Raw genomic sequence first — 23401 nt, 5'->3', positions numbered from 1 at the left:
TCTGTCACTCATGCGGGAAACCAGGATGAATCCTGGCTTCAGTCTGGCCTAGACCTGGCTGTTGCAACCATTTGGGGAGTGAACCAATGGATGGAAGACCTCTGTCTCACCATTTTCCAAATAAATAAGTCTTTAAAAATAAGCTGAAAAAAGACTATAAGAAAGAGTAGAAAGTGAGGTGTTTTTTTTTTTTCATGTAAATATATTTACTTTTTTGTGTTTGTTTACAAAATCAGTCAAACACAGATTTAACTTCAAGATCATTTCTAGGGGGCTGGCACTGAGGCACAGCAGATAAAGCTGCCACCTGCAGTGCAGGCATCCCATATGGGTGTCAGTTCAAACCCCAGCTACTCCACTTCCAATCCAGTTCTCCACTGTGGCCTGGGAAAGCAATAGAAGATGGCCCAAGCCCTTGGGCCCTGCACCCACGTGGGAGACCCAGAAGCAGCTGCTGGCTTTGGATCAGCACAGCTCTAGCCGTTGCAGCCATTTGGGGAATAAACCAGCAGATGCAAGATATCTCTCTCTCTCTCTCTACCTCTCTATATAACCCTTTCAAATAAAATGAATTTTTAAAAAATATTTATTTATTTGCTTGAAAGGCAGAGTTACAGAGAGGCAGAGACACAGAGACAGAGATCTTCCATCTGCTGGTTTTTTTCCCCCAGATGGCTACAATGGCCAGAGTTGTGCCAATCCTAAGCCAGGAGCCAGGAGCTTCTTCCGGGTCTCCCATGCACCCAGGTGCAGAGGTCCAAGGGCTTGGGCCATTTTCTACTGCTTTCCCCAGCCGTAACAAAGAGCTAGATCAGAAGTGGAGTAGCCAGGACTAGAACTAGTGCCCATATGGGATGCCAGGCCTGCAGGCGGCAGCTTTATCCACTACGTCACAGCGCTGGGGCCCCCAAATAAGATAAGTCTTAAAAAAAAAAAAAAAAAAACACCTACCTTTCCTTATTCTAAATTCTTGTTTGCTTGTATGACTCTGAATTTCAACTACATTTCTGTATAGTCTAGTGCCAGTACACTATTTTATTATCTGGTTGGGCATCTCTTACTACCTTTTCGTAACTTTTAAAATTTTTAATTTATTTTCATTTCATTTCAAAGATCATTCATCTACTGGTTTACTCCCCAAATGCCTCCGACAACCAGGACTGGGCCAGGCTAAAGCCAGAAGCCTGCAACACAATCCACGTCTCTCTTACATAGGTGGCAGGGACCCAAGTTACTTCAGCCGTCATCTTCTGCCTCCTAGGGTACACATTAGTAGGGAGCTAGAAATAGAAGCAGAGCCAGGGTTCAAATCCAGATACTCCAATATGTGATAGGATGCAGGCATGCCAAGCCAAGCCATAGCTCAGTCAAAGAGCCAAACAACCATCCCTATCACTCACTCTTCTAAACAAGAGTCATTTTGTCAAGTTCCAAAAACCAATCTGTTGATTTCTACTAAAACTGCATTAGGTGTATAAGTTAATATGAAGGGGCCAGCACTGTGGCGCAGCGGGTTAACGCCCTGGCCTGAAACACTGGCATCTCATATGGGCGCCGGTTCTAGTCCAGGCTACTCCACTTCTAATCCAGCTCTCTGCTGTGGCCTGGGAAAGCAGTAGAAGATGGCCCAAGTCCTTGGGCCCCTGCACCCACATGGGAGACCTGGAAGATGCTCCTTGCTCCCGGTTTCGGATTAGTGCAGCTCTGGCCATTACAGCCAACTGGGGAGTGAACCATCAGATGGAAGACCTCTCTCTCCTCTCTCTGCCTCTCTTCTCTCTGTGAAACTCTGACTTTCAAATAAATAAATAAATCTTTTAAAAAAAAGTTAATATGAAAATATGCAAATAATTGACCTAATGTGGAGTCTGCCAAACAGGCATAGAGCATCCACATATTTCTCTCCACTCACAAAATTCTGCAATTTCCTTGATATAAATCCTGCACACCAGAATTTATTCCTATTTACGTTTTATCAATAAAATATTTTATTAATGTAATTTCTATTTTTTTTAGCTGAAATCTGGGAAAGCTATTGATTTTCATAGAATGGAAATTTTAGCCAGCCATCTTTTTTTTAACAGATTTGTTTTATTTATTTGAAAGAGAGTTACAGAGAGAAGTAGAGACAGAGAGAGGTCTTCCGTCCGCTGCTTCACTCCCCAGATGGCCGCAACTGTGCCAATCCGAAGCCAGGAGCCAGGAGCTTCTTCCTGGTCTCCCATGCGGGTGCAGGGGCCCAAGGACTTGGGCCACCTTCTACTGCTTTCCCAGGCCATAGCAGAGAGCTGGATGGGAAGTGGAGCAGCCGGGACTAGAACTGGTGCCCATATGGGATGCCGGCACTTCAGGCCAGGGCATTAACCTGCTGCACCACTGCACTGGCCCCAACCAGCCATCTTAACACAATTTTTTTCTGTTGGTTCCTTTAGATATTTTTTAGGTAAACAATCATGTTACCTGCTTTTTCCATAAGGCCTTTACAAAGTCATGAGAAAATACAAGATAATGTTTGTAAGATCGTAAGACTACTTAGAATATATGACTCAACTATTTCACTATCAAAGGGGAAATAACAAACACACTGGTAGAAAATAGCCGTCATGTCACTACTAGTTATATCAATAAAGTAAGTATGGGGCTGGTGCCGCAGCTCACTAGGCTAATCCTCCGCCTGCAGCGCCGGCACCCCGGGTTCTAGTCCCGGTTGCTCCTCTTCCAGTCCAGCTCTCTGCTGTGGCCTGGGAAAGCAGTGGAGGATGGCTCAAGTGCTTGGCCCCTGCACCTGCATGGGAGACCAGGAGGAGGCATCTGGCTCCTGGCTTCGAATCAGCACAGCTCCGGCCGTGGCGGCCACTTGGGGGGTGAACCAACAGAAGGAAGACATTTCTGTCTCTAACTCTGCCTGTCAAAAGAAAGGAGAAAGAAAAAAAGAAAGTATGGGAGGGGCTGGCACTGTGGCATAGCTGGTAAAGCCACCACCTGTAGCACCAGCATCCCATACAAGTGCCGGTTCAAGTTCCTGTTGCTCCACTTCCGGCCCAACTCTCTGCTGTGGCCTGGGAAAGCAGCAGATGGCCCAAGTCCTTGGGCCCCTGCACCCACATGGTAGACCTGGAAGAAGCTCCTGGCTTCAGATCAGCACAGCTCTGGCCGTTGCAGCCAACTGGGGAGTAAACCAGTGGATAGAAGACCTCTCTTTCTGCCTCTCCTCTCTCTGTGTAACTTTTTTTTTTTTTAAAGATTTTATTCATTTGAAAAAGTATGAGAGACCTTCATTTTCCTCTTTTTGTTATGTATATTTTACTAGTTTTCTCACAATGGACACTTAAAGAGTTTCAAATTCAAAGAAAGAGGAGTTTTAAATTTTTTTTTAAAGATTTATTTCTTTACCTGAAAGTCAGAGTTATACAGAGAGAGGAGAGGCAGAGAGAGAGAGATCTATCTGCTGGTTCCCTCCCCAATTGGCCGCAACGGTCAGAAATGCACCAATCCGAAGCCAGGAGCTTCTTCTGGGTCTCCCACACGGATGCAGGGGCTCAAAGACTTGGGCCATCTTCCACTGCTTTCCCAGGCCATAATAGAGAGCTGGATGGGAAGTGGAGCAGCCTGGTCTCGAAACGGCGCCCATGTGGGATGCCGGCACTGCAGGCAGTGGCTTTATCTACTACACCAAAGCGCCGGCCCCTAAATTTCTTGAAAAATGGAACGCTACATTTCTTTGAACAGTAGTCCCTCCTTTATTTGTAGTTTTGCCTTTTTTTTTTTTTTTAGATTTTTATTTATTTATTTGACAGGCAGAATTACAGACAGTGAGAGAGAGAGAGAGAGAGAGAGAGAGACGGAGAAAAGTTTCCTTCCGTTGGTTCACTCCCCAAATGGCCGCCAAAGCCGGAGCTGCACCCATCCGAAGCCAGGAGCCAGGTACTTCTCCTGGTCTCCCATGGGTCCAGGGCCCAAGCACCTGGGCCATCCTCCACTGCACTCCCGGGCCACAGCAGAGAGCTGGACTGGACGAGGAGCAGCTGGGACTCGAACCGGTGCCCATATGGGATGCCAGCGCTGCAGGCGGAGGATTAACCTATTGCACCATGGCGCCAGCCCCCTTCCCCCTTTTTCCTTTTTTTTTTTTTTTTTTTTTTGAGATTTAGTTTATTTTTTATTTTAAAGGCAGAGTTACAGAGAGAGGAAGGGAGAAAAAGAGAAAACTCTTCAGACCACTGATTCACTCCCCAAATGGTTGAGGCTGGTCCAGGCCCAAGTGAGGAACCAGGAGCTTCCTCCGGGTCTCCCACATGGGTAAAGGGGTCAAAGCACTTGGGCCATGTTTCGCTGTTTTCCAAGGCACATTAGTAGGGAGCTAGATTAGAAGTAGAGCAGCCGGGACTTGAACTGGTATCCCAGAAGCTGGCGTTGCAGGGTGCAGTTTTACCTACTATGCCACAACACCAACCCCACAGTTTTGTTTTTCATTGTTTCAATTACTCACGGTCAATGAAAGTCTGAAAACACTAAATGTAAAATTATGGAAATAATCCCTAAGTGTTAAATAACCTTTACTTCAGTATACTGACTGTTATATTCTATTAGAAGCTGTTGCTGGGCCGGTGCCGCGGCTCACTAGGCTAATCCTCCGCCTAGCGGCGCCGGCACACCGGGTTCTAGTCCCGGTTGGGGCGCCGGATTCTGTCCCGGTTGCCCCTCTTCCAGGCCAGCTCTCTGCTGTGGCCCGGGAGTGCAGTGGAGGATGGCCCAGGTGCTTGGGCCCTGCACCCCATGGGAGACCAGGAAAAGCACCTGGCTCCTGGCTCCTGCCATCGGATCAGCGCGGTGCACCGGCCGCAGCGCGCCAGCCGCGGCGGCCATTGGAGGGTGAACCAACGGCAAAGGAAGACCTTTCTCTCTGTCTCTCTCACTGTCCACTCTGCCTGTCAAAAAAAATAAATAAATAAAATAAAAAGTAAAAAAAAAAAAAAAAAGAAGCTGTTGCTAATCTCTTACTGTGCTTAATTTGTAAATTAAACTTTACCTCATGTGTGTGTGTGAGACACTCCCACAGTATATGTGGGGTTTGGTATCATCCACATAACCCTGAAGATGAGGGGAAGACTACTATATATTAAAAAATAGAACTTTCTATCTGAGTATCTTTGGCTTTGACTGCAGTCTTACAGACCCCTGACATAAAAAAGTAACTCCCTAACAGTGGCACTGGCGCCATTCTATCATCATCTCCTAACACACACCTCTGTCTGTTTCTAATTCAATTCCCACTTTGGTTAGTGGCTTATAGCCAAAAAAAAAAAAAAAAAAAAAAAAAAAGCTTGCCTGGTTTTAGGATTTAGGGAAAGAGATCCCAAATTCCTAATCTAAGACAACACACTGTGACATGGCAGGTAAGACTGCTGCCTGCGATGCCGGCAAACCAGATGGGCACCGGTTCTGTCCCGGCTGCTCCTCTTCCAATCCAGCTCTCTGCTGTGGCCTGGGAAAGCAGCAGAAGCCTAAGTCCTTGGGCCCCTGCACCCACATGGGAGATCTAGAGGAAGCGTCTGGCTTTGGACTGGCTCAGCGCCAACTGTTGTAGCCATCTGGGGAGTGAACCAGCAGATGGAAGACCCCTCCCTTCCTCCCTCCCAAATAAATAAATAAATCTAAAAAAAGAAAAAGACAACATCTATAGGAAATATATGAGAGAGAGAGAGAGAGGGAGAGAGGGAGGGAGGGAGGGAGGGAGGGAGGGAGAGAATCGGGAAGTAAATAGAACTTAGGCCTAAAAAACAAAATCCCAGCTCTTTAACCCCTCTAAGATTATCAAATAATGATTATAATCATGCATTTATACAATATCTCTTAACCCTTAAGTTCTATATGAGTCTAATGTTCATGAAAAAACAATAAAGTAGGTTGGTTTATTTTCTCACCGAATTGTTGTTCTTAGAATCTTCAAGACGCTCCAGAACTGAGGTCAGATTTGGGTCATCAGAGTCCACAAACCATATTGGTGAAGAAGAGGGGTAAGATTCCTGTAAGAGAGACACCTATGTTAACCACTTTCACAAAGAGTAACCCGGATAACAAATTAAACCATACCATTAAAAGGCAAAATGAATATGGATTTAAGTAAAATGAATCAGAGGGAAGAAAAACAATATACTAAAATCCATGTAAAGAGAAAAGTTTCTTTTCATGGATATTTTTAAAACCATGAAGTTGCTAGGTTTTATTACTTAATATTCCACATTACATACCCTCTAGTATGTATGATTCCCAGGTCAAAAAGTTCATGGAAAATGGAATTAAAAGACATTTATAGGCCGGCGCTGTGGCTCAATAGGCTAATCCTCCACCTTGCGGCGCCAGCACACCAGGCTCTAGTCCCAGTCGGGGCGCCGGATTCTGTCCCGGTTGCCCCTCTTCCAGGCCAGCTCTCTGCTGTGGCCAGGGAGTACAATGGAGGATGGCCCAAGTGCTTGGGCCCTGCACCCCATGGGAGACCAGGAGAAGCACCTGGCTCCTGCCATTGGATCAGCGCGGTGCACTGGCCGCAGCGGCCATTGGAGGGTGAACCAACGGCAAAGGAAGACCTTTCTCTTTGTCTCTCTCTCTCACTGTCCACTCTGCCTGTCAAAAAAAAAAAAAAAAAAAAAAAGACATTTATTTTGGTGCAAAAAAAATTTGAAACCCATGCATCTTTTCCCTAGTATGCATTTTCCATGAACTCTTTGAAGTCCTCCTGTAATTGCTAAGTATAAAAACAAACAGAATTTCTTTGCCCAATAAGCAGTATGATTTAAAACAAGCAGAGGAGAATACATTGCAAAAGTTATTTTATCAAAAGCAGAAATAAATGACTGTCAAGCATCAAGGAGATGGGCTTCCCTCCTTCACAAAGAAGGAACAGTTACAACCTGGATTCTCTGGCCTTCGCGTTTTTAAAGGGCTTTAAAATCTAGAAACACAACACATTTCTCAAAAAGCATAAACAATTACTTTTAAAATCCTGAACTTACACTGTGCTAGTTTTGCCTTTAATAAAGCTACATTTCTCAACTGTATCTGGAGGAGCTCTAACTGAATTAAAATGAAGGACTATGTGTTTTTAAATCCTTAAAAATGTTAAAAATTATTTTCCAAAATGTGCCCACTATACTCCTGCCGAGTAGTATAACTACAGAAGTTACTTTGAGATTTCTCCCAATGCACTAGAAAAACTGGCCTTAAAATTTACCCATTTTTGCTTTTTTCCCTGATAATTTTCCATCCCTTCATAGTTTTCAGGATGGGTGAGAAGTAATCTCTCAAGAAGCAGACTCCTTCAATGTGGTTAAGATTCATTTTTAAACACAGCCGTGCAGAAGGCAGGAAGAACAGCTACAGTCAGCTGTCTCCGCCTCCTTCGGCCACTGCCGCGCTTCAGCTCCCAGAAGTCGGCGCTCTCGAAAGCTGTGGCAGGCACTTGAATCCCAAGTTAAGCACAGTTTCCTAACCCACAGAAACGGAGATAAGGCTTGTTGTTTTAAGCAACTAAGTTTATACGTTATAGAGCAATATAATTACGGCTAATTCAAAGATCTTAACACTCCAACATTTTATGCTACCAAGAAATGCTGTTACCAAGGGGCGGGCATCTGGTGCGGCAGTTAGGGATACCGCCACCCCACATCAAAGTGCTTGAGTTCAAGACCTAGCTCTGCTTATGATCCCAGTTTCTTAATAAGCACCGTGGAAGACAGCAGATGATGTCCAAGAACTTGGGTCCCGGCCACCAACATGGGAGAGCCAGACCTGGCTGCTGCAGGCATTCAGAGTCAACCAGCAATGGAAGATCTCTGTCTCTCTCTGCCTTTCAGATGCATTTTTGGATTTTTTTTTAATGCTACTATACATATTGTTTTAACATGATTATGCGTTGGTAAAAAAGTTAAAGAACTGAGTACTATGTGCTTTTACCCATTAACTAAAACTTATTCTGTTCATTTGTACTGTTAAAAACTCATTTACTGGAGCCAAGGTTGTGGGTCAATCTGCCATCTGCAGCATCCTACATGGGCACCAGTTCATTTCCCAGATGCTCCACTTCCAGTCCAGCTTCCCATTAATGAAGCCTGACACAGCCCTGGCCATTGTGGCCATCTGGGAAGTGAACCAGCAGACAAAAGATCTCTTTCTCTCTCTCCATTTCTCTACAGCTTTGACTTCCAAATAAACACGTTTAAAAAAAACAAAAACAAACAAACAAACAAAAAACACAACTCAGGAACAAGCATTGTGGCAACATAGTTAGTAAAACTGCCATCTGTGATATGCACATCCCATATGGTCACCTGTCCATGTCCCAGCTGCTCCAGTTCTGATCCAGCTACCTGCTAATGGCCTGGGAAAAGCAGTGCATGCAAAATGGTTCAAGTGTTTGGGCCCCTGCCACCCACATGGGAGACCTGAAGCTCCTGGCTTTGCCTGCCCCAGTACTGGCCATTGTGGCCATATGGGAAATGAACCAGCAGATGGAAGTGAACCAGCAAATGAAAGATCTGTCTCTGTAACTCTTTCAAAAACAAACATTTTTTTAAAACCAAAATAAACTCATTTATTTCTATTAGAAATAAGAGGAGAGGCCAGCACTGTGGCCTCTTTTTTAACAGTGAGTTAAAAAAGGCCCAGTCTACAGTGCCAGCATCCCATATAGGAGCCAGTTTGAGTCCTGGCTGTTCCACTTCCGATCCAGCTCCCCACTGGGAAATGCGCCTGGGAAAGCAGGGGAGAATGCAACCACATGGGAGACCTGGAGGAAGCTCCTGGCTCCTGGCTCCGGATCATCTCAGCCAGACATTTGGAGAGTGAACCAGCAGATGGAAAAACTCTGTCTCTACCTCTCTAACTCTTTCAAATGAATAAAATATTAAAAAAAGAAAGAAAAAGAAAGAAATTGGAGGAAAGCCCTTACTAGATTTTAGCTGCTGAACAACTAGGTTCAAGTCAAAGAAAACAACTTTGCAGACAGTTTTAGAGAGACACTGCTTTGAGAACTATAATTTCAATTATATTATATAGCTGAAGCCACAGAAACTCAGTATTTTCAAAGCGTTTTACCAGATTTCCTTTTAAGGAAAAAAATTGTTTTGAAGACAGACATTATGAATGGTATTAATATTCCTATTCAGAGGGCCGGGTGCTGTGGCGTAGTGGGTAAAACCACTGCCTGCAGTGCCAGCATCCCATGTGGCCGCCGGTGTGAGTCCCGGCCGCTCCACTTCCAATCCAGCTCTCTGTTCTGACCTGGGAAAGCAGTAGAAGATGGCCCAAGTCCTTGGGCCCCTGCACCTGCATGGAAGACCTGGAAGAAGCTCCTGGCTCAGGATTGGTACTGCTGCGGCCAACTGGGGAGTGAAACAGCGGATGGAAGACCTCTCTCTCTCTGCTTCTCTGTGTAACTCCTTCATATAAATGAATAAATCTTTAAAAAATATTACTGTTCAGTAATGGTTTATGTTTATATTCTATTTCCTTTCTTACTGTGTCCCAATCTCTTGACAGGCTAAAAGGCACCAACTTCAGAAGTAACCCTGTCTGGGGCCAGTATTGTAATGCAGCAGATTAAGCCACAGCTTACAACCCTGGTATCCCATACCTGAGTGCTGATTTGAGTCCCGCTGCTCCACTTCTGATACAGCTCCCTGCTAATGTGCCTGGGAAGGCAGCAAATGATAGGAAAATTAACTGGGAGCAAGTCACCCACGTGGGAGACCCAGACAGAGTTCCCAGCTCCTGGCTTCAGCCTGGCCCAGATCTGGCTGTTGCTACTATTTGGAGAATGAACCAAAAGAAGGAATATCTAAATCTCTGCCTCTCTCTGTCCCCTCTCCCACAATCACCCGCCTTTTAAATACATATATTTTTTAAAAAATAATTCTGTCCTTAAAAGTACTTATTCGGTGTTGCATTTTCTTTCAATTCTTCCACACAGCTGGTGAACACACCATTTAGACCATTTTTTACTGTTTTAGCTTTGTATTTAAAAAAAAGATTTATTTAAACGACAGAGTTACAGAGAGAGGTAGAGACAGAGAGAGAGAGAGTTCTTCCATGTGCTGGTTCAATCCCCAGTTGGCCGCAACAACTGGAGCTGCGCCGATCCGAAGCCAGGAGCTTCTTCCGGGTCTCCCATGCAGGTTCAGGGCCCCAAGGACTTGGGGCATCTTCCACTGCTTCCCCAGGCCATTAGCAGAGAGCTGGATAGGAAGCGCAGCAGCCAGGACATGAACCAGTGTCCACATGGAGTGCTAGCACTGCAGACCTAACTGCCAGAATGCCGGTCCCACATGTACGAGATGTCTAAAAAGCATATCTGAGGTATGTTAGATATGAGGTATGCGGTATCTAGCCATGTTAGATAATCGTGAATATTATTTCTTAATATTCTGTCAAACTTTGAATGCATCTTTTACTCTTCCATGCAGCGGACAATTCTGGTCCTTGAGATCTTCTGTCTGTCAGTACACTTCACTGTGTAGCATCAAAGCACATTCATGAACATAATTCCGTGCTCATCAGAAGCCTCTTGGAACACTGTTAAGCTCATGCTGGTGGACATGACTCTAAAATTCTGACGTTTTGCCCCCAACCTTGCATTTTTTAATTGGGAGTGGATACTGTCTTGTTTTCCTTGAAATGATAGACTTTATTCATTTGAGAAAAAAAATCTGCCAGAAACCCAAGTTGGAATAACCATTGCCAGCCACCTTTTAAGTGAGAAAGGTGTTCCAGTCAAGTGACTAGCTCACCTGTGACTCAGTCACACAAAGCTTCTGTTTCATCACTTGACAGTATTAAAAAAATACTATGTTCAAGGATCAAGATTTAACAAAACTATTTTTACTGCTTCATCATGGACACTTGTAAGTGAAACTGACATTTTTTTTCCTTCTATTTTCTTTTAAATGCCTCTTGTGCCTGGTGGTAAAGAAAAAAAATACCATGACTACTTGCAGTTGGGTATCGGCGCCGTTTCTCTGTGCTGAGATACCAGCAGTTTTACCAACTGTGGCATCTGCACCTGCACCACTGGTGCCAACGTCCACACACTGAAGAAGACAACTTAAATCAGTATTCTTGTAGAAACAGTTTCAGCCTAGGGGTCTGAGGGCCCTACTTTGAGAACCACTGAAGCAAGTGTTTAAGCCAATTAAATATACTATCTTCTCATGTATGAGTGTTTTGTTTTTTAAGATTTATATATCAGAGAGGTAGAGTTACAGACAGACAGGGAGGGAGAGAGGTCTTCCATCCACTGACTGACTCCCCAAATGTCTACAATGGCCAGAGCTGAGCCGATCTGAAGCTAGGAGCCAGGAGCTTCTTCCGGGTCTCCCATGCAGGTACAGGGGCCCAAGGATTTGGGCCATCTTCTACTGCTTCCCCAGGCCATTAGCAGAGAGCTGGATCAGAAGAGGAGCAGCCACACATCTGTATTAGGCTGGAATTTGTTCACATTATTCAACCAAATAGTCTATCACGCAACAACTTGAACACAGATACAAATGATAACACAGACAACACAGAAATTTATAAATATAAGATCACACTACTAGTCTGAAACTTCTTCCATTAGAAAATATGAGTTTTGAAGCCAGCATTGCGGCACAGCAGGTTCAGCCACGGCCTTTGACACTAGCATCCCATATCAGAGCACCGACTCGAATATCAGCTACTCCATTTCTGATCAGGTAACCTGCTAAAGTGCCTGGGAAAGCAGCAGCAGATGTTTCAAGCACTTGCACTCCTGCTACCTACAGAGAGACCTGGATAGAATTCCTCGCTCCTATCTTCACCTGTCCAGGCCCCTGCCACTGCGGCCACTGAAGGAGTCAACCAGGGGCCGGCACTTTGGCACAGTGGGTTAAAGCCCTGGCCTGCAGTGCCGGCATCCCACATAGGCACCAGTTCTAGTCCTGGCTGCTCCTCTTCTGATCCAGCTCTCTGCTGTGGCCTGGGAAAGCAGCAGAGGATGGCCCAATTCCTTGGGCCCCTGCACTCGCATGGGAGACCAGGAAACTCCTGGCTCCAGATCAGCACAGCTCCAGCCGTTGTGGCCATCTGGGGAGTGAACCAGTAGCTGGAAGACCTCTCTCTGTCTCTACTTCTCTCTGTATCTCTTTCAAACAAATAAAATAAATCTTTAAAAAAAAAAAAAAAAGGAGTAAACCAGCAGATGGTAGAGCTCTTTCTCTCCATCCTCCATCTCTTCCTCTATCATGCTACCTTTCAAGGAAAAAATCTTAAAAAAAAAAAAAAAAGGAAATATGATTTTCTAGGGCAGGTGTTAAGCACAGTGGTTGACACATCACACTTGGGGGATACACACAGGTTTAAGTCCCAGCTCAGCTTCTGACTCTAGCCAACGCGCACCCCGGGAGGCAGCAGATGACGGCTCAAGTACTTAGGTCCCTGTGAACCATGTAGGAGACCTGACTGTTCCCGATTCCTGACTTTGGCCTGACCCAGCCCAGACTGTTGCTGGCATTTGAAGAGTGAACTAGCAGATGGAAAATCTATCTACCCTCTCTTCTGTTACTTTACCTTTCAAATAAACTTTAAAAAAATGTTTTTCCATAAAGCACTTATAACACAATGAGGTCAATCAATGTTCTAAATATTTGCTTTAATTCACAATGAAACATATCAATAGATAGAACTACAGAAACAAGAGTGTGAAAGAATCCTAACACCAAAACCTCTCTTCCCACCCTTCTCCCTTCAATTACTTCCTTAGACGAAACCTTCCTCCACTATTTTTTGTTGTTGTTGTTGTTGTTGACAGGCAGAGTGGACGGTGAGAGAGAGAGACAAAGAGAAAGGTCTTCCTTTTCCATTGGTTCATCCCCCAATGACTGCTGCAGCCGGCAAACCACGCTGCTTCTCCTGGTCTCCCATGGGGTGCAGGGCCCAAGCACTTGGGCCATCCTCCACTGCACTCCCTGGCCACAGCAGAGAGCTGGCCTGGAAGAGGGGCAACCGGGACAGAATCCAGCGCCCCGACCGGGACTAGAACCCGGTGTGCCGGCGCCGCAGGCGGAGGATTAGCCTAGTGAGCCGCGGTGCCAGCCACACTATTCTCTATTAACCCAGATGGTTCCACTGGGGCTACTTTAGCTACCTCTCTCCTGTGACACAAAATCTGACCGAAGGATTCTTACCAGATCAACCCCCTCCCAGAGATCAGTGCCAGGCAGGCTAAGCCAGGAAAAGGGAGTCTTCCCTGAGCCTAGAGTGCTCCCTGGGAGACCTGTTGCCACGTGGACAATTCTGGCCAGCATTCATGCTGCCGAAACAGGGAAAACAGCACCAAACTGCTTCCTACAAGGTTATGGGTAGCTGTGTTTTCTTCAAAGGCTGAGATTACCCAGTTCATTGCACACTTGGTAACATTTTTTTTTTTAATAATTTATCAGATGGGTAAAAAACTGGTACCCAAAATAAGTTTCTATACAGTACAAAATAATTTGTTTCAAAATTTCTAGGAAAATTAATTTCAAAGGATATTACCTATATGCCCAAGGATTTAGATCTAATGATGTTCAAAGCATTATTTAAAATAGAAGAAAAAGGCCGGTGCTGCGGCTCAATGGGCTAATCCTCCACCTGCGGCACCTGCACACGAGGTCCTAGTCCCGGTCGGGGCGCCGGATTCTGTCCCGGTTGCTCCTCTTCCAGTCCAGCTCTCTGCTGTGGCCAGGGAGTGCAGTGGAGGATGGCCCAAGTGCTTGGGCTCTGCCCGCATGGGAGACCAGGAGGGGGCACCTGGCTCTTGGCTCCTGATCAGTTTTGTGGGGTGAACCAACAGAAGGAAGACCTTTGTCTCTATCTCTCTCTCTGTGTCTATAACTCTGTCTAACTCTGCCTGGCAAAAAAAAAGACAGAGAGAGAGAGAAGAAGAAGAAAATGAAAACCACCTAGATATCCAGTACCAGGAGGTGTGACTGAGAACAGGTACAGGCACATCACAGGAAACACTTCAGAGGAATACACTATGACCAGATCTACAATACTGAATGACAAAGCAGATTACAGAACTGGTTTTTTTTTTTTTTAAAGGGAGGGGGAGTATATATAAGCATAGGAGAAAAAAAGATGACCAAATGACCAGAAAAATACACACCAAAAATTTGATAGTAATGTTTCTGAATGACTAGATTATAGATGATTCTTTGGCAGTTTTACTTATTTGGTTTCTAAATATCCTTTTTTAAAATAAAGATTTATTTATTTACTTGAAAGGCAGAGTCACAGAGAGGCAGAGACAGAGAGGAGTCTCCCATTTGCTGATTTGCTCCCTAGATGGCTGCAATGGCCAGGGCTGCACTGATCCGAAGCCAGGAGCTTCTCCTGGTCTCCCACGCGGGTCCAGGGGCCCAAGGACTTGGGCCATCTTCCACTGCTTTCCCAGGCCATAGCAGAGAGCTGGATGGCCAATCCAGCTTCCTACTAAATGCACCTTGGATGAAGCAGATGGTGTCCCAAGTACTAGGACTCCTGAAACTCACGTGAGGAACCCAGATGGAATTCCTAGCTCCTGTTTCCGGCCTGGCCCAGGACCAGCTATTGAGAGCATTTGTGGAGTGAATGAGTGGATAATGATTCCCCTCTTGCTCTCCCAGTCCCCTGTCATTCTGGCTTTCAAATAAATAAATCTTTGAAAAGGAAAAAAAAAAAAAATCTTGTTGACCTACCACCACCATCCATTCCCGTGGAAACAACCTTCGGCATAAACTACATCATGTTCAAAGTTTATTTGGTAATACTGAAAGGCACCTAAGATGATGGCCAATATTTAAACCTGTGTACTAATATTTTCACTCTCATATTTCAAGCTTTGTAATTTCTATAAGGTTAAACTAGGTTTTGCATCTATCTTGAAAAGCTGCTTTTCTTACTCTTCCCCTTTAAAATGCCCTGTGATGCCAGTTTTGCAGCAATGGATGGTGTTCCAGAATCTCAGTACAAACTCAGGCAGTCTTCCTGACGCAGGGTCCCTGTGTGCTTCTGACACAGGTCTTGTTCACTGCAGCTACAAAAACTTTAAAGGCAAATAAAGGGAAATTACCTAGCGCCTAGTTAGTTATTCTCCATTCCGCACTAGCTGCAGAGTGCTTTTAACCCCGTAGGGTGAAGCTGTCTGTGCTGCTAGCACAGAGGTTACCATGCGCTGAGAAATGTCAGTCAAGTTTATCATCACTACCATCACCATCATAGAACTGTCCTCATCTGGGACAGCACATCAAGGCTAACAGGCTAACTGTGTCATTGCCTAACAAGTCTGTCTGTTCAAAAACTACGTTTTGTATCTATTTTTCACCTAAATCTACCAAGAGATCAAGGTGTGGTTCTATCTCAAGCAGGAGCCAACGAAACCGCCTGCATTCTGGCTCAGCTTTTGCTACTTCCCAAATGTATACTTTCTGAAAACTGATACATCTACTTCATGTTGAAGGTTCACACACAGCCACTGTAATTCTTCTAGAAACCAGTTATGGTACACATTACTTTCTCATAGGGCTATTATAAAATATATATATATAAACTCCAATGTATACATATATTATTATGCATATATAGATATACATTATGTATATATTGGAGTAGGGAATGAAATAAACTGACAATTACTATATACTACCTTGATAAAATTCTAAGTGTCCTGACAAGATACAAAAAAAACTTATAGGTATATTTACTTTTTTCCCTATTTATCACTTTACAAGTAAGCAACTAAACAGTTAGCCCAGAGCCCACACAAGCAGAGTGAAAACACTAATATTTGGTAAAAGAGAAATGCATGCATACCTCCTGTAATCTAAAAAAAAAATGCTTAAATATTCAAATACAGGTAGCAACTACAACTACTCAGAACATCCCTCTAAGAGACATGAAGCAGACAAAACAATGGTGAAGATTTTAACCACTCGAGCTGGGGAAACCCACTGATGGCTTCCTTCATTCTGAGTGGGCACCATCTTTCAGAATCACCTTTTAGAGAATTCTCAGAACACAGTCCTGGAAAAGGGACCCTGCTTTATCACTCCGGGTCTCCAGTAATGCTTTATATGTACAGGCGCTATTTTTTTTTTTTTTTTTTTTTTTTTTACAGGCAGAGTGGACAGTGAGAGAGAGAGACAGAGAGAAAGGTCTTCCTTTGCCGTTGGTTCACCCTCCAATGGTCGCTGGGCGCTGCAGCCAGCGCACCACGCTGATCCGAAGCCAGGAGCCAGGTGCTTCTCCTGGTCTCCCATGGGGTGCAGGGCCCAAGCACTTGGGCCATCCTCCACTGCACTCCCTGGCCACAGCAGAGAGCTGGCCTGGAAGAGGAGCAACCGGGACAGAATCCAGTGCCCCAACCAGGACTAGAACCTGGTGTGCCGGCACCACTAGGCGGAGGATTAGCCTATTGAGCCCGCAGCGCCGGCAGGTGCTATTTCAATTCAACGCCCCACCCCTTAGCCAGCTGGCCTTTATCTAACATTGCCTTTTTCCAAATCTAAGCAGATTAACCAAGGAGGGAATAAAATCAAGTTACTAAGGGACACATGCCATCCATAAGAAACCTAAGTCTTGCCGGCGCCGCGGCTCACTAGGCTAATCCTCCGCCTAGCGGCGCCGGCACACCGGGTTCTAGTCCCGGTTGGGGCACCGGATTCTGTCCCGGTTGCCCCTCTTCCAGGCCAGTTCTCTGCTGTGGCCAGGGAGTGCAGTGGAAGATGGCCCAGGTGCTTGGGCCCTGCACCCCATGGGAGACCAGGAAAAGCACCTGGCTCCTGGCTCCTGCCATTGGATCAGCGCGGTGCGCCGGCCGCAGCGCGCCGGCCGCGGCGGCCATTGGAGGGTGAACCAACGGCAAAGGAAGACCTTTCTCTCTGTCTCTCTCTCTCACTGTCCACTCTGCCTGTCAAAAAAAAAAAAAAAAAAAAAAAAAAAAAGAAACCTAAGTCTCCTCTTCATATACCTGTTTTTCAAGGAAGTACATAAAATAAGGATGGGGAAGAAGAGAGCGCCCCCAGGAATTTAAGCCGATAACATAAGCCAGTCCGATAAATGAGAACAATGACTCCCCCAGGCTGAGAATGCCACTCCGAAGCTCGACTTGACAGTTCTAACATTTCCAAGAGCGTCTTTGCAAGTTCAGATTGGCAAGGACTCAGCCCCAGGAGGGTAAATCAAAGAAAAGGCCTCAGGCCCCTTAGTCAGGATGTGGTCATTACTTCTCCTGTGTAACTCTGGCTGGACTACTTTTTATCAGTATGAAGAAGAAAAACAAAAATGAAGATGCTAACAGCACTGCCTTAATTCACACGAAAGGCTGTGGTAAAGCATTTTTAAAGCGAAGTGTTACTCAGTCACAAATGACACCATCGCCTTTGCATCTGTGGAGAGAGCAGCATCACTCCCTAAAATCGTTCCTATACACGCTCCCTTGCAGGGCAAATGTATTATTTATAGAGAAACACAGTCACAAATAATCATCTGCTTAACATTCCTAACTACTAAATAAAGACTGAACCTCTCCCTTCTAGACTCAGGGCTCTAACATTTTCTAATTTAGTAGCCTGACGTTGGGAGAAGGGGTTTCTTGGCGTTGATGAATAGAAATTTTTTTTTTTTTTTTTTGACAGGCAGAGCGGACAGTGAGAGAGAGAGACAGAGAGAAAGGTCTTCCTTTGCCGTTGGTTCACCCTCCAATGGCCGCCGCGGCCGGCGCGCTGCGGCCGGCGCACCGCGCTGATCCGATGGCAGGAGCCAGGAGCCAGGTGCTTTTCCTGGTCTCCCATGGGGTGCAGGGCCCAAGCACCTGGGCCATCCTCCACTGCACTCTCTGGCCACAGCAGAGAGCTGGCCTGGAAGAGGGGCAACCGGGACAGAATCCGGTGCCCCAACCGGGACTAGAACCCGGTGTGCCGGCGCTGCTAGGCGGAGGATTAGCCTAGTGAGCCGCGGCGCCGGCCGATGAATAGAAATTTAATTAGCTCAACAACAAAAAATTCCACAAGGGGCCGGCGTCGTGGCGCAATAGGTTAGTCTCTGTGGCGCAATAGGTTAATCTCCCCCTGTGACACTGACATCCCATATGGGCGCAGGGTTCCAGTCCCGGCTGCTCCTGTTCCAGTCCAGCTCTCTGCTGTGGCCCGGGAGTGTAGTGGAGGATGGCCCAAGTGACTGGGCCCTGCACCTGCATGGGAGACCAGGAAGAAGCTCCTGGCTCCTGGCTTCAGATCGGCGCAGTGCCAGCAGTAGCGGCCATTTAGGGGGTGAACCAACAGAAGGAAGACCTTTCTCTCTCTCTCTCTCTAACTGTCAAAAAAAAAAAAAAAAGTTCCACCAAAAGTAGTATGTTACACAGTCACTTATGCAAAAAGAGTAACGATTTATGCCATACAAATAATGTAAAGAACGAAGTGTCATCTGTTTACTAGCTAATTTACTTCCTGGGAAAACTTTCTATTCCATCCATAAAAAGAGAAATGGAGTTGCCAAATTATGTCAAATATTTCAGAAGGTCTTTTAAAAAAGGCCATATTCTAGCTCCCACAGGCTGCACAGTTATTAGCACAAGCTCCTCCGATTTTAGGTGTGATCACAACTGCATGCTAGCGAGGACTGCAAAGAGGTCCGTTTGTGTCCGAAAACGAAAAAACAATACTTAAGTTTGTGTCACAGATGATCTCTTACAGCATGAGTTCACGGAAAATAATAAAAAGAGACTCCTTGAGGTTGGAAAAGCGCACTCTTTCCTTTCATATTTAAGATCAAAACAAATTTATGAACAGGAAAAATCAGCTCAACTCTCTTGGCTTAGGGAATACCAATCTACGGTATTTTGCTTTGACTCCTGACTGCCTTTCTTTCTTTCTTTCTTTTTCTTTCTTTTTTTTTTGACAGGCAGAGTGGACAGTGAGAGAGAGACAGAAAGGTCTTCCTTTGTCATTGGTTCACCCTCCAATGGCCGCCGCGGCCGCGCGCCCTGCAGCTGGCGCACCGCGCTGATCCGATGGCAGGAGCCAGGTACTTATTCTGGTCTCCCATGGGGTGCAGGGCCCAAGCACTTGGGCCATCCTCCACTGCACTCCCTGGCCAGAGCAGAGAGCTGGCCTGGGAGAGGGGCAACCGGGACAGAATCCGGCGCCCCGACCGGGACTAGAACCCGGTGTGCCGGCGCCGCAAGGTGGAGGATTAGCCTAGTGAGCCGCGGCGCCGGCCTCCTGACTGCCTTTCATATGAAGTCCCAGTTTTCCTATCGAGCCCTCAGTCACCTTTTGAATATTTATGCGATATCCATGACATTTTTCTAATATGATCTCTTGCACTCACATGGTAGTCTTCTATCCAAACAATATAGCAAGATGGCGACTATACTATATAGTCAAACGAATATTTACTGAGTGGGAAAACAAAAAGCATAAATCATAATAATTATGAGTATTCTCCCTTGCTACCATAAAAAGCACCTTAAAAAAGACAACTGCCAAATACTACTGTACCAGAATATAAGAAAACATAATCACAGCAGAAACCGTAAGGCCTAAAGGGAGGGAGGGGAAGTATCAGCTTGAACGGAGTATGACCCAGAAGAGCCCTGAGGGACAATCAGACCTGGCAGACAGACCCAGGTACAGTAAGGGGCAGCTGTCACGGGCATGTTTCAAAGGGAAAACCAGATCAGACAGAAGCCTGAAAGAAAAAGGCGCACACAGGCACGCGTGTGCATGAAGACCCCACTGGGGCAGGCACTGCGGCACAGCGGACCAAGCTGCCACCCGGGATGCCCACGTCCCACATCAGGGCGCCAGTCCAGTCTGCACTGCTCGGCTCCCAACCCTCTTTCCTGCTAATGCGCCTGGCAAAGGCCTGGATGAAGCACCTGGCTCCCGGCTTTGGTCTGGCCCAGACTCGGCTGTTGCGGCCATTTGGGGAGGGAACCAATGGATGGAAGGAAGCTCTCTTCCCCACCGCCTCCTCTCTCCCCCCTCCCTCCTCCTCCTCTGTCCCTTTCTCACACTCTGCCTTTCAAATAAACAAGTAAATGAACAAATAAGTCTTCTGGGAAAAAGAAAGCTACTGGTGTGATCGTATCTGCTCAAACATCACGAAAACTGCACAGGAACACTTCTTGGTAAGCGTGGAGAAGACAAGGCCTGACAGGCAGATGAGCTTAATCAACAGCTAGGCCGCCTGAGGAGCAAAAGTTAAACACATCAAATGCTTTAATAATAATAATTTTTTTAGAAAATAACAAATCACAAACCCCACGGACAGATCCTGGTATGTGAAATCCAGATGCATTTTTTTCCTTGCTCTTTCCATTCTAAGCAAATAGTTTAACATGAACAAACCACACAGATTTTATCAAAATAGTCACTCATCTTCAAAGAGTCTTTTTTTTTTTAGAAATAAATACTGAAATTACTTGAACAGGAAGTGGTATGTCTGGAATCTGCTCCAGAAGAATCCGAAGTGGGGTACAGACGACATTAAGATTGGCCAGAAATGCACCCTTGTTGGAGCCGGCCCCTCGAGTTTCTCTTCACTTTCAGTTCCCTGTGTCTGACGCCCTCCCATGATGAAGGGTCAGCACACACTGGGCATGCACCATGACAACCCCCTCCCAACTCACCTGCACCTCAATGCTAACAGTCCCCAGCTAGCCGGACCACCACCCCGGTCCCCCCCAGCGCATCTTCCACTGAGTGTCTACTGCACTCCTTGCCGCTACTGAATCCGGGTCATCGCTCACTGCCTTGGCCTGTGGCGGACTTTCAGGACCATCAGCCCCCCACCCGGTTCTCAGCCGAGGTGGGAGGGCTCTGTTGTGGCACACCGCCCCATCCCGGTACCCCTGGCGCTGCGGACCGGCACAGCGGCACCGCCCCACCCCCCCCCCCCACACACACACAGCCCTCCTAGTGCCAGCCACTGCTTGTCCAGCTGGCCTGAGTCACTCGGCGGCCGTCCTGGCCGTGGAACCAGCCCTGCCTGGCCAGAGCAGTCTCCCCGGGTTAGCACCCACTTCACCCGCACGACTACTTCCGGCTTCCCCTGTTTAGACAACTTGGCCTTGCACAGCCTACACCGGGGGGCACACACTGTCCACTCCCAAGCGACCCACACTTGCCCGAGCTCTGGAGTCCTTTTATTGGGGGGTGGGGTGGGGTGTGCAGCTCCGGGACGCGCCCAAAGCCACCACGGCCAGCCGGAGCGCTCCTCGCCCAGGCGCACCTGAGCGGCCCCGGGGCTTCCCCGGACACCCCCACACACCTCCACCCACGCACCGTGGCTGCCCCTCTTCTCCCCACAAGGCTGGGGGCTGCCCTGCCCGGTGCTGGAAGCCCAGCTCCCAGCGCGGCCCGAGGCGCCGCGAACCAGAGCCGCCCCCCGCCCAGGTGTACCTGTTTATTTCTCTTCTAGAACCGCCGCCCGACCACCGCCAGCCCCATCACCCCACCTGCGAGGCCGCCCGCCCACTCCCGGCCACTTCCCCACGGGCAGCGCCGAGAGGGGACCCGACACCACCCCGGGGCGTCCAGCCCGGGTCCCCCCCGGCTCGGCCGCCGCACCCCCGGGGAGGAGATTTACCGGCTCCTCGGCGTCGGGGGTCCTTCCGGTCAGCGCCTCGGCGGCGCAGCGGCCAGGCCCGGCCGGCCCACCACCTGCCGCCGCTCCGAGCCCCTCTCGCGACCCCGTCCTCCACGCACAAACTTACACACACAGCCGGAAATCCGGCCCCGGAATGCTCCGGTTAAAAACTTCAAGGCCTTTTTTTTTTTTCTTTCTTTCCCCTTTTCCCCGTCTGGGCTCAAACGCGCGGCCGGAGCCGAGCCGACGCCAACGGCAGGCAGGCAAGCAGGCAGGCAGGCGGCCATGGCGCCCGGCGAGGACTCGGGCGGGCGCGGCGACGGGGGCCGCGAGGGGCCAAGAGCCTCAGGGCAGCGCCGCGCGCCCGGCCGCGCCCCGCGCCCCGCGCCCGGGAGCCGGCGGCCTTTGTGCGAGGTCTGGGGCGCCCGTGGCCGCCCTCGCCCTCGCCGGCCCCGCGCGGCCGCCTCACCGTGATGTTGCAGTGCAGCGTGAGCAGCGGCGGCGCCGGCGGCGGCACCAGGAACTGGCAGTGCAGCTCGTCCAGCTTCCAGCTGACGATGCGGAACCGCTCGTGGTTCTTGTCGAAGATGGACGCCAGGAACTTCAGCTCGGCCTTCAGCCCTGACACGGACATCTTCCCCTCATCTCCGGCGGGAGGGGTTGCGGAAGGGGAGCCGGGCCCCGAGCCGCCGTCACGGCCGCGACCGCCCCGCGGGGCCGGCCCGGGCCGTGCTCTCGCGGCTCCGCCTCTCCCCGCCGCCGCGACACCCGCGTCCGAGCGCGGCAGGAAAATGGCGAGGGGGGCGCCGAGGCCTCGGCGGGCGGCCGCTCCCTTTGTAACCGACTCCACCACCGGCAGGAGGCGGCGGCCCCGCGGCTTAAAAGGGCAGCGGCGACGCCGCCCCCGCCACCGCCTGGAAAAGGGCGCCCCCCACCCCGCCCTCGTTCCCCTCCCCGCCCCGCGCGTGCACGTGGCCGGTGCGCGCGCCCGCCCGCCCGCCCCCTCCTCGCCACGACCCAGCCCCCACCCCGGCCCGTCCCATCTGCTCGGCTCCTCGCGCCGGCGGACGGGAGGCTGGGGGCCAGCCGGCTCCCGGGCCCCGAACCCGAGGAGAGGCCGGAGACCCCCCGCGCGCGCCCCCGCCCCCAGGCCTGGGGCCAGACACGTGCGCGGCCGCTCCCGCCGGCCACGTCGGCGCCGCCGCGGACGCGCGCCGGCCTCTGGGGGCGGCCGCCGGTGCACCTGACAGCGGGCCGGGGCACCCCCGCGGCCCACGCCCCAGTCCGGCCGCCGCTTCTCCAGGCGGGGACCCTCCTTTGCGATCCGGGCATCCGTGCAGCCAGGACGGCTTGGCCCCTGCCGGCCACTCCTGGGCTCCCTGCCCCACCTGAGTACCGTCTCTCCCTCTTCCCGCCTTTGGCCTCTTTGCCGGACTTGAGCTAGCCCTCGCGGCTTCCCACGTAGGCCCCTGTTTTCATGAAAGGTCTTGGATGTCAGGGAGCGCCCCCCTGACCACCTGACCTGTGAAGTGGCCTCTCAGCCCCCCTGTGTCACGCCCTATGCTAGCTCTTCTGCTCGGCACCTGTCGTTATTTTGATACCTTCTTCCTCTTAGTTCGCTCTCCGCCCAGTGGGACTGTCTTCTTATTAAGAGTTGTCTCCCCAGGACCCGTTAGGTAGTTTGGGAAGCCCACCCTTAATCTGGAATCCTCAGCGTCGAACCCAGTCCCTGGCACACGCAAGGTAGCCCCGAAATGAAGTTGGGCAGGCTGTTAGGGTA

At 48.8% G+C, this 23401-nt stretch overlaps 1 protein-coding gene across 35 annotated transcripts in view; it reads right to left on the bottom strand.

Moving 5' to 3' along the window:
- The window catches only part of UBE2Q2 (ubiquitin conjugating enzyme E2 Q2), a 68878-nt gene extending 46311 nt beyond the window's left edge, over positions 1-22567 (bottom strand). For 5 of the 35 annotated variants that reach the window (XR_016217196.1, XM_070053251.2, XM_070053253.2 and 2 more), the window contains exons 1-2: positions 22091-22566; positions 5925-6026 (exon numbers count right to left, since the gene is read on the bottom strand). Coding sequence is in view for 12 of the 35 variants with exons in the window: in XM_070053251.2 (XP_069909352.1) it covers positions 5925-6026; positions 22091-22255 (267 nt within the window). In the remaining 23 variants the exon portion in view is untranslated. 35 annotated transcript variants of the gene reach the window in all.
- Positions 22568-23401: the final 834 nt, after the last annotated feature.

Source organism: Oryctolagus cuniculus, chromosome 12, assembly GCF_051225735.1.
Source record: "Oryctolagus cuniculus isolate XC-2025 breed Fujian yellow rabbit chromosome 12, ASM5122573v1, whole genome shotgun sequence".
Lineage (NCBI taxonomy): Eukaryota > Metazoa > Chordata > Mammalia > Lagomorpha > Leporidae > Oryctolagus > Oryctolagus cuniculus.
The sequence above is the reverse complement of the archived record's forward strand: the minus strand, read 5'-3'. Positions and strand labels throughout refer to the sequence as shown.